This window comes from Varanus komodoensis, unplaced genomic scaffold (assembly GCF_004798865.1).
Source record: "Varanus komodoensis strain SLA01 unplaced genomic scaffold, ASM479886v1 scaffold59_1, whole genome shotgun sequence".
Lineage (NCBI taxonomy): Eukaryota > Metazoa > Chordata > Lepidosauria > Squamata > Varanidae > Varanus > Varanus komodoensis.
The window spans coordinates 3,563,953-3,575,851 of NW_025336221.1; the positions used below are offsets into that span (position 1 = coordinate 3,563,953).

Below are 11,899 nucleotides of genomic sequence, written 5' to 3' on the forward strand. Positions count from 1 at the left end.
ATCTATTCAGAAGTATATCCCCTTGGATTCAATTGGACTTATTCCCATATAAGTGTGTATAGAATCACAGCCCTAGAAATACAGAGCTGAAAGGGTGATTGTGCAAGATTTTGGCAGTGCTTAAATTGTATGTCATAGACAGGACAGCATGCTTCCTTGCAATTGCAGTTCTTTGAGTGCTTATATGTGAATTCATACATGGTTTATGCATCTGCGCAAAAGAATTATTAAAAACATTCTAGAACAGAACTAAGTTTAGAAGGGGGTCCTGCACATACTCCAGGTGTGGCTCCAACCTAAATTTCAATTCCAAGTTCATTGTAGCACAGAAATAACATTGAGAGCAAGGCATTGAAATAAGGAAGAGGTTGGGTTGACTGAACTCACAGGGGACCACTTGAAGAACCACATTATAGATACACATACTCTCTTGTTCATGGTTGCCGTGAATCACGCCTATAGGTATGTAAAAAGCAAGAAATTTACCAGAAGAGAGATTTCTCTCCAAAACCATTGAAAGAACTGTCCTGCCAAAGGCAGCAACTACAAGGAGTCTTCAAAAAGTTTCCACACTTTTTAAAATTCTATTTATTAATAATTCCAAAAACAAATTACATCACTTTTCTACATAGTCACCTTCCTTTACGATGCATTTTCCCCAGCATCATACCATTTTTTAAATGCCATCAGCAAAAAATACATATTGTGTGTGTGTGTGTGTGTGTGTGTGTGTGAGGGAGGGAGAAAATATAGAAGTGCAGAAAGTTTTTAAAGACCCCTCATACATTCTGGTTCCTGACTAGTAGCTGAGCAGAGTAGAGGAAGCTGCCTCAAGCAGGTCTAAAGAATTTCTGTGCAAGCAATCAAGCTCACAGAGAGTGAGAGAACAGGGAGATCTAAAATGAGTTTGGCAACAAAACTGTAGTGGAAGAGATGACAAAGACAGGAGATAAGGGGTGAATGGCCTGGAGTAGCCCAGGACCTCTCTTCCAAGTGACCATGTGCTTACCTTGTCCACCTGGGAGCTGCAATTGAAGAGGAGCGGCCTGATTACTCTCAGTGACTGTGTGGGTGGGGAAATTCATTCTGATTCCTGACTCCAAGCTGAGCCAAGCAGAGGAACCTGCCCCAGTTGGTGAGGGACTCACCAGGAAGAGCCAGCATACAGGGAGAGCCAGCAGCAGAGCTGCAGTGGAAGAGGAGGCAAAGGCAAAGCCACCTCTTCCATTGCAATGGCAAAAGCAGAGGGCAAAGGGGATTTCATTGTTAACCTTCAGGGAAGAAGGAAGAAAGCATAGGCTGTAGCAACATGCACAGCAAGGAAGATTAAAAAAGGAGACTATGGACCAAGAAGACTTCCTAGTGGTGGTAACTTGTTTGTTTTTTTGCCTGAGGTCAACACACCCTATATATGCAACAAGTGCAAGCTAGTAGCCATGCTGGTAGAAGAAGAGAGAGCACTGAAGCAATGAGGAGAACATGTGACACTTGAGAAGCAAGCATGGAAAAGCATTATCAGCAGGTTGCGGATATCTTAAACTGGTGTCTGGCTATGATAATGGACTGAATCAGGGTGAACAAACTGAAATTCAATCCAGACAAGCCTGAGATGCTGTTGGTAGGTGGCTGGATGAAGGGTGTTCAAACCTTGAGGCTCAGATGGCATTAGTGGCTCACAGCGCCTTCTACCAGCTGCGGCTGGTGACCCAGCTGCACTCCTATCTAGGCAAAGATAGCCTGGTTTCAGTAATCTATGCTCTGATAATCTCTATTTATAATCCCTAGATTGGATTACTGCCCTTGAAGATGGTTCAGAAGTTGCAGCTGGCAGAGAATGCAGCAACCAGATTAATAACTGGGACTCAGATGTCTGAACATATAAGACTTCTTCTGGCCCACCTACACTGGCTGCCTGCATGCTTCTGAGCCCAATTCAATGTGCTGGTTTTAACCTATAAAGTCCTACGTGGCTTGGGACTATAACACCTTTTGGAGTGCCTCTCCCAACCCTGATCTACCAGGACACTATGCTCAACCTCTGGGGCCCTCCTGCAGGTGCCAACCCCTCAAGAGGCTCAGAGGGTAGCAACTAAAGGGAGGGCCTTTTCTGTGGTGGCGCCTTATGTTTGGAACAGCTGCCCTGCTGAGGCCTTGCTAGCATCAAATTTGCCATCTTTTTGCCACCAGGTTAAGGCAGCCCTCTTTGTGGAGGCCTTAAAATCTCCCTGATCATCCAGGAGCCTGATGGGTTTTATCCCGCTGCCTTTTTTGTTTCTTCCTGGCTTGGTCTTTTTATTGTATTTTATTGTATCTTTAATGTATTCTAATGTTATTTTAATTATTTTTTTTAAAAAATTTTTAAATGCGGTTATTGCATTGCATTGCATTGCACCGCATTTATATCCTATTGTGTACTACCCAGGGAGCTTAGGCTCAGATGGTATAAAAATGTAGTAAATCATAAAAGAAGATGACATCATTATGTTTGTATTAAGGAAGACTGATCCCTACCTTTTCTTCCTTCCTGCTCACTCCCTCCACTTTTCCTCCTTTTCCCACCTTCCCCATAACCTCTGTTTAAGGTTGAATTGGGAGACAATTAAATATAAGATACTCAGGTATTTTGTTCAGAAAAAAGTATGTTTACACATAGACTATGAGTGTGGGGTGAGGTTTTTCACACACAAAGTTGCAAACCTACTCTTCCAACTCCGAGTTATGAAATGTCTGCATCCCTTGCCTCCCACAGCATTGAAGTGGGTAACTAATCCTGGAAATGAGGAGGGAATGTGCCAGGAGGTTGTAGACAGGGGGCTTATTTTTCACTCACTACAGACTGCTTAGATAAATTCATCTGATTCTGAGGAGGCGGAAGAGTGGGGGGGGGGGATTAATTGATTCAAAGTTACCTAACCTAGTGAAGTTTCTCAGGCAGAGGCTGAGAATATGCCTGCTTTGGAAGGGTTTTCAGGGTGGAAGTGGGAGTAGATGCAAGACCCAATCCTTGACATAAGCATGCAGTGGCAGGAGAAGCATGCCGCACAATTACAAGGTCTCCTGTACTCCTGCCATCTATCCCTCAAACAACAAAAGCCACCCTGAGGGTGAAACCAGAAACTTTATTGAAAGGGAGGGACAAAGGGAAAGTTTTCAGTCTGGTTCTGCTCTTTACATGGGCAGATGCTTATCACACCAATCCAGTAAAAAGTTTCTTTGCTTTATAGTATTTTGTGACCAGACAAGTTTCAACAAAGAATTGTGCTTCTAAGATTCTAGTTTGAAAGGAGAGGGATATGCTCATGATAGCAGGCACTAAAAAGAGGTCCAAAAGTCTTGAAGGATAACACATTTTTGCATAAACTTTCTGTAAGCAATATTCATCATAAATGTTGGATATTACATAAGCATTGGAATACATGCTATAACATGCATCACAATACAAAGCATATCTTAAGCATTCAGTATCTTAGTAATCCTTGCAGCACCCCTTTCTACACAGAGGTGGGGCCCAAGCACAATCCACACATCATCTATAAGATTTCTGTGGCTGTCCCTGCCTCACAGCAAAAATTTTCTGTTTCTAATAGACACTTCCTCAAAATTTCTAATGTGTCCATAGGTTGGGGATTCTGTGACCTATGGGTTTTTCTCCGTGTGCATTCTTCTAACAAAAATGAAAGAAATAGAGAACAACCAAGATCAGAATGCAGCACAACATGGGTAACATGAAGCACAGGAATAACTATTTTATACAATAAGATAATTTACCTCTGTTTCTTCTCCCAAGACATCCTCTTCATTTGCCTCCTCCTCAGCTAAAATGATCAGAAGAAAATAGAAAGATTTACTAATTCATATATATTTGATATGCTGGGTCATTACAATCCTACTTGTTAGAATGCTGGAAGTCTTCATTTAATACCAGAATCTTCTATTTTAGCATATCATGCTCTTATAGAATAATCCAAATCACATCAAAGTGAACACAATATAGTGAACTATACTATAGTATCTACTTATATACAGATTAACATGCTAAAAGTGCAACATGCTAAACACATCTTGTTATCATCAAACTTACAAAAATTCCTTTCACTTGTTCATAACTAAGCATTCTTCCTCTCTCATGTTCTCCACTTTCCTCTATTACTTGTTTAGCTCAAATTATTGCTTTCTGTCACATTCTAATTTGCTAGTAGGCTTGAATATTTCTAATTTTGATTAAGAGAACAAGCACAAACCAATTTGCTCATGTGAAAATAATGTGGTTTGTGATAAATAATCAGGGAGTGAATGAGAGCATACAAGCCTGCACCATCAGTTGGTATTCTATATGAACCAAACCACAGCCTAACAGCTGCTATTTTGATGCATTTCATAATTCCAAACTGCTATTTTAGTGTGCCACAAAATATGGATGAAAATAAATTGCCAGAGTAATATAGTTTTCTGTATTATCGCTCCTCTAATGCTCTCTTTCAGAATAGCCAAGGGTTCAAAGAAAGTCACAATTATTCACCCAATGAAAAGTTGTTTCTCTCCTACCCTAACAAATGCATTGAGCATGTGCATAGGATTACATGCTCAATCAACATCCATTCACGGTTTAGTAACGTGGGGAGATAAGACACAAGCTGCAGCAGAGAAAATGTGTGTTACAGCATGTACCAGAAAAGGCCACAACACTTGGCTCCTGAAATATCACATGTAAACAAAACAAGGAGAAAAAAGTAGTAGTGGTGGTCAATATGTGAGATGGACACTAGCATCAAGGGCAACACTGGCACAAACAATCCCCACTGCCACTCCAAGCCAAGAACAGAGCATCACAAATGTCAGAAATCGGGTCCTTTCCGTTTAGAAATTGGTTTAGAAAAATGTATCCCTTTTTTAAAATATTCCATTGTCAGGACTTTGGACACAAGCACCCATCAGAAACAAAATTCCAAACTGACAGAAGTCTCACACAGGTAAGCACAGTTGGATGCTGGTTATGTATGTCAAACACGGGCTCCTTCTGTCAGCAGGTAGCAGCAGCTATGTGCTGAGGAAAGATCCATGACAAGGGTTTCAGGTTGGCATTAAACAGGGATTTCAAGTCAGCACTGCACTCCAACTCACAAGTGAGTCCTCTCCCTGAACACAGCATTGGAAATGGACTCATAAGCACTTGTGTTTCTGTATTCCTGGCAGTCTGCTAACAAATGAACTAGCTTTAACCTAGTTATACCACTTTCTTTCGACTCTATGGTACTTGAATACTTGGAAACACTGCATATACCTCTCAAAAACCAGCTATTACATTTCAAGCTAGAACTCTAAGAACATCCACTTAAAAGTGATTTACAGTGAACTCACTGAAGAAACAGAGAGTTTGTCTGTGATGCAGACAGCAAGACATAGGGGACATAGGTGTGCATGTGCTGCTATAATCTGTACTTCATGTTTGTCTCCACCTAGGTTAGGCTTCTCCTGCTTCTCCCACAATGAGGAGAAATAGCCTGATGCCACATTCCATGGAAACTGCCTATGTTAGATTGCACATTGTGGTGATAGAGAGGATGTGCTGCTATAAGGGGAAATGTCAGGAAAGAAAGGAACAAAAAATTGAAGGAAGTGATCCATAACTTTATGGTACCCAGAGCAAACCCAGTGACTCTTAAAACCTGTCACTGGATATTCTGCTGTAGTATATTCACCCCATTACAACAGACAGGTGACTCTCCCCCATCACTCACCCCAAAGGAGGAAGAAAACTGCTATCCATTCTTCCATAGCATACATAATTTTATATTTCTAGTATGTTCCTCATAGTTACTTTTTGTCTAAATTAAATAACTTGAGACAGTGTAACCTTTCCTCATAAGTGAGCTGATCCAGTGCTTTGGTTATTCTAGTCTGCACTATCTCCAGCTGTAAACTATCCTAAGTTAGTTATCCTAAGGACTGTACAGAGTATTCCAAGTGTGGTCACACTATATATCTGTACAGAAGCATTACAATCAATTTTATTTGTAATACTGTACCTAATGAACTCTAGCATGGAGTTCACCTCTTCCACAGTTGCCATATGCTGACTCTCTAGTATGTTAAGTGAGTGGTATGTATAATGTTTCTTGTGGGGTTAAGAATAACTTGTGTATTAGTTTTCATGTATTTTTCATATTTTTGCAGAAATTATTTCCAAATATTATTGTTCAAATGTTTTCCATTCTCTTGTTTCAACTCTCTACCTCTGCCAGTCAGGCAGGAAGAAACACTGTGCTGGTCTTGGCATCTGCTGGAAACGTATTTATTTCAAGAAGTCTTCCTTGATTGACCAAACACTGTCTTTATTGGTATTCCATTTTTGTTTTTTAAACCTTTTAATATGCTTTTCATTCTTTGTTTTAATTCTTTTTCATTTTTATTACCCACTCTTCTGTAATTTGTTTAGCTGTGGAGCAGTATACAAATGTTGTAAAGAAATGCATACATTGCTTCAATTTTACAGTAATGCCTATCCTGTTTCCATGCTCAATTCTAACCTTCTGTATTACATTTCTGCTATTAGGATTTTGTATATCTGACACCTGTCCTTTAATCAAGTGGAAGACTGTATTATGGCTTCCAAATGGTTAATGGTCTAATATTTAGGTAGGAACTGCTGGATGCAAAATAATATAGTTTTTACTCCTTTATATAAATTATATAAATTACTTATTGTAAGCAAGCAAATGCTGTTTGGCCTACTACATCTTATTTATTTGTAGCCTCCTTTTTTTTCTTTCAAGTAACTCAAGATGGTTTCCTGCTCTCAATCTTATCCTCACAACAAAATCCCCATGAGGAAGGTTGGGTTGAGAGTCTGTGGCTGACTCAAAGTCACTCAGTTATACGCTCCATGACTGGCTGGGGACTAAAATGCAGAGCTCATGCAGCTGCAGTTCCACACTCTTAACCACTAAACCACAGTGGCTCTCTGACCCTGGCTGATTTAAGCTAGCCAGAGGAGTTCGACTGGATGGCTCCTGGAAGGAGTGAATGCATCATTGTGATGGGGGTGGTCCCTGCTACCCTTAAGGACACAGTGATATGACTGCTCCTGGGGGTGGGTGGGAACCTCCCCTGGATGCAGAGTTTTATAACTAGCCATGGTGGTGAATACCCACTTTGAGGGCATAATGGTCAAGAGGCTGGTGGCAAAGAACTCAAGGCTACTCACACAATTCTTCTCCTCTTCCACCTTCCAATCTCATCCTCACAACAACCACTATCCTGTGAGGTAGGTTGGGTTGAGAGTCTGTGGCTAGTGCATAGTCACTCAGTGAACTCCATGACTGAGTGGTAATTAGAGGCCGTATCTCCTGAGTTCCAATCCTGCACTCTTAGCCAGTACTCCATATTGGCTTTTATAGGTCTCTGGAGCAGAATATACATCACCTAGCCCTTCACAATAATTTGAATTTTTCTATTACAAGTTTCTTGAATTGTTCATATTCAGATCTTCTTCTTTTAGCTTGGATTTATGTTCACTTAACTACTGTCTTTAAACCTCTCATATTGAGCAAACAAATCTTTGTCACAGATATATTCTACTAGGTTTGTCTATTTTTCAGCCTTTATTATTTATTTATTAGCTTGATCACTATTAACATATCTGGGTTTACACAGCTCCCTAAACCCAGTAAACAAGAGAATTAATGTTCACACTAAAAAAAACAAAACAAAACACACGCACACACAGCTACTACTTTTATCCATCACCCAGAAAGCCCTTGGCAGAGAGTCTCATGCCTAGGCTTCAATGGCCCTTTGCTACAGTGGAACTGTGGATTATCCAGGTGACACTCTCACCCCACCCCAGTGCGGGGCCAAATCAGATTTTTTGAAAAAGTTCTTAAACACCACCTCATTGTCTAATAGAAATAGTCTAAGGGCTATGTTCAAATAATCCTAGCATCTCAACATATTGTTTATTGTTGTAAGCCGTCCCGAGGCTTCGGCGAATGGGGAGGCATAAAAATGTTTTAATAAAATAAAAATAATAAAAAACATATAAGCATAGCTACAATCCTTATATCTTGTCAACTTTAGCATTTATATTTTCAAGTAGTTTTGTATTGCTCTCTGATGAATTTACGTCTTCTAGCCCTCTGAGCCTTACACCTTCATTCCTTGGAACAGATTCTCCAGCCTTGTCTTGGCTAATACTTCTTTCCTGGCATTGAGGTTCAGTAGGACCAAAATATGTTTTGCTTATCATAATATATTTACTATATTTGTTGTACCTTGTTGGTTTATTATTTGAAAGAGATATCCCCAGCAGTAATAGATTACTGTTTTTTAAGGTCTGTGCAATATATGGAAGAGTGCCATTTTTGCAAAGTTTCTCGGCTCAAGTCCCAAAAGAACTGGATTTGTTTATCATTGTATTAAAGACGTCAAACCTGTCTCACTCTTTTGCTGATGTTCCTACAAAGGGATCAAGCATGGTATCAGGTTTGGTGCTGTCTGGCAGGTTTACAAACATAGCTCTCTGTACTCTGTCCATGCCAGCTTGTTCAAATGCCAAATTCAGAAAGAATTTTTCAAACCCTTTAATAAAGAGTTCCTGTTTTGTCCCTTAGCTGATGCCTTAATTCTTCTTATTCAAAGAAACTTGCTGTGGTTTTCTAGTTCCCATCTGTATTTGACAATAAGAGGAACATGACTGTTTTTGCTTCTCATTCCCAATTCTTTGCAATATTGGTAAGCTAATATTTATGCAACTTTTGTTAAAGAAATAAGGTTTTCAAGAGGTTTATTGAATTGACAATATTTGTGGGCTCCAGTAGGTTCTCCAGTCTGCCTGCATCATTATTAAGGCTCCCTCCAAATCTCAGGCAGCTCTGTGCTTTGACTCAAAATAAATCAGGTTTTGACCCTGGGATGTGGGTATGCCTTAATGTATATTTTGCTTGTTTCTTTCAGGATGCAATCCTATGCAAATTTTGATTTAAAAAGTCTTACAGTCACCAGTATTTTTTAGCCAGAGATTTATCTGTAATGGTGCTTCCCACCAACTTAGCCAAAACAGACATTATGCTCACCTGAACTTCCCCCAACACACACACACAATTATATATTTAGAAGATCAGCTATTTCTCACTAAGTTCTTCCAAGAAATCCTGGGTGTACACCTCCAGATCTGGAGGTTTGTTAATTTTATTTGCTGATAACTCCAAAAACTTCATCATTTGTCTGCCCTTCAGACTCCTCTCTTGAAAAATTCTATTCAGGCACTAGCAACTGCCTGATATTGTCTGCAATGATGACAGATGTAAAAATGTATTCAGCTTCACAGCAATTTCTTAGCTTCCCTCAGCACATCATCATTATCTGAGCAACTACTCCCTGGCGGTTTCCTGCTTCTGACATAAAAGAGTTATTTTTGTTGGCATTAATATTTTGAGCAATATACTCCTCAAATATACTTTACATCTCTTATTGCCTGTTCACACTTTGTACTAATCAGTATTGCTATTTGTTCTTTCCATTTGCACAAAACTTATTTTCTGAAGAATACCTTCTTGCCTCAAATGGCATCCTTAATTCTACTCTTCAGAAAAAGACAACACAACAGAAAATGACAACTAAGTCCTACTGTTACCACTAGTAACCATTTCAACAGGCTGTATAAACAGATATAAAATGAGAAGCAGAGTATTCCAGTAGCCTTGCTGAAAGAACACTCCCATGAAAGCTCTTCCTTTCTCAACTGTCACTACCAGTAGCCATTCTAGCAGGTTGTACAGGGTTAGAAAAAAAAGGATGAGAAAAAAAACCAAATCTATTGGAAAGGCTACTTAATTTTTCTTCTTCTTTTAACTTCGCTTTTTCTTTGTGCATCATATCTTTTTAGATTGTAAGCCTGTGTTTTGTTCTACTATTTGCATTTAAGGGTGCTCTGGGAGTTCCAATAGCCGAGGAGCAAGATAAAAATAATTTAACAAACAAAATTAATTAATTAGCTTATATGCTACTAATTTATAATTCATTTATAAGCCTTCTTGCCTCTCTGCTTTTCAAAACAATTACTTATTAGAGAGAGTGTGTGTAGACTGTGTGGCAAACAGCAGCTGTGGCACAGTTTGACTATCTCATATTCAAAATATTAAAGATAAAATGTACATGGAAGAGCATAGAGAGAGAATGTTTACTTCTATATGTATCTCAATAGAAGTCTGTCACACAGCCCTGAAGTATTTACCATCTCAGCTTCTTGTAGGGCGGGGCAGCAACAATGCAGATTTTGTAGGGCAGCAAAATATAGGCCATCTTAGTGAGAAATGTATTACCATTAAGACTGTGGAAAACACTTTTTAGAAATGACTATCTGAAAGCAAGTCTCATGGAAGTTAATGTATAGGCTTGTCTTCTTATATGAGGAACACTTAATGAACCAAGATGAATCAAGTAATTTCTTACTACATCTCTTAAACAGTAGACAGGAATTTCAGAGACAGGAATTTTTCAACACTAAATGCATATGAAAGAAAAAGTTAAGTTTTCAGGTAGTATCTGAAGGACATTAACTTAATTGTGTTAGAAGAAACCTGGTAGAGTTCAGGAACCTACCATGCTGCTCAAGATAGGTCTGGAGTCTATTGATGAGATCCTGTTTGTTTCCCTTTGTTTCCAGGCCTCGTGCTAAACATTCTTGCTTCAGCTCAGCAAGCTGTAAAATAGAAAACATTTTGCTTTAGTAAAGCACAAATTTGGAAAAAGAAATATCAAGAAGTAGACAAGTAACAAGTAGGATTTAAACCAGTATACTGTTCAGTTTAATAAAGAAAATTGGGTCTTCTCAGATGATTATAACAATCAGTTAATGACCTAGAAAGGAGACTCTTGGTAGGAGTCTGCAGTAGAAACAAGGCCAAAAATTAAATATTCACTCTGAATACAATAGCATTAATTGGTGAAGGAAGTGAACCATTTGCTGACTGGGATATCTTACAATAACTCAATTCCACGGTAGGAATAATGCACTTTTGTTATTATCTTGTCAAGGTTTTGCTCAAACACATTTGAGTATGTAATCTATTTATCACCTTAGGGTTCAGTTCTTTAAGGCCTAAGATATCAAACTGATTGGTAGAATCTAACACACAGAAAGAATTGTTATCTAAGTCCCCATCATATAATAAATCAAACTTACATGCATTCATAGTTTACAAATAAAAACATCTTTTTTTGCAGTGCTTCATAGCTGTCTTTCAAGCAGAAGTACAGCAAGTAAATCTTTCATTTCAGCTCCCTGTCATAAAACTTTGCCTACTAAATTTCTGTGGTGCTTTACTGTTCAAAGCACAGGAGCAGGACCACGCCAAGAAGCTGCAATTCTTATAACGACACCTGCGAGACTGATGCTTAGGACGTGTTTATCCCTTTAGCTTTATTCATTTAAAAGTAATGAATAAATAAATAATCAGTGTGGAAACGGGAGGGCCGCCCTCCTTTGAGGTTGGGGAGGGAAGAGTGATGGGCGAGGGCATTTCGAGACCAGTCGGGGGAAGGGAAGGCATTCTACCCTCAATGAAAGTGAGGAGAACTGCAGAAGCTCTTTCCCGCCTTCACAGAAAGGGCACGGGCACGGGCACAGGGTAGGCAGCTTCTTGCTACAGACAAAGGAGACAAGGTGCCGTCGCCAAGCTCTGGACTGAGGAAAAGAAAGCAAAGCATCGTCTCCCTGAAGCGCAAGGAAGACCGAACGCGCCGCTTCTCAGATCATCCTTAATACCTTCAACTTATGCAGCTCTACAGTTTCCGCCGCCATCTTATCTTCACCTCCCTCAACGACCCCAGCAACCCACAAGCTAAACAAGCTCCCTCGACGTCCCACCCAATCCTAGCTCACTCACTTGAACTTTGCACC

The 11,899-nt window shown here is 39.6% G+C and overlaps 1 protein-coding gene across 2 annotated transcripts in view; it reads right to left on the minus strand.

Moving 5' to 3' along the window:
* The window catches only part of LOC123033096 (SAP domain containing ribonucleoprotein), an 81,304-nt gene extending 69,424 nt beyond the window's left edge, over positions 1–11,880 (minus strand). For both annotated transcript variants that reach the window (XM_044449506.1, XM_044449505.1), the window contains exons 1-3: positions 11,765–11,880; positions 10,600–10,699; positions 3,769–3,815 (exon numbers count right to left, since the gene is read on the minus strand). In XM_044449506.1, the coding sequence (XP_044305441.1) occupies positions 3,769–3,815; positions 10,600–10,699; positions 11,765–11,800 (183 nt within the window). In that variant the 5' untranslated portion in view covers positions 11,801–11,880. The remainder of the gene's footprint in view (positions 1–3,768; positions 3,816–10,599; positions 10,700–11,764) is intronic.
* Positions 11,881–11,899: the final 19 nt, after the last annotated feature.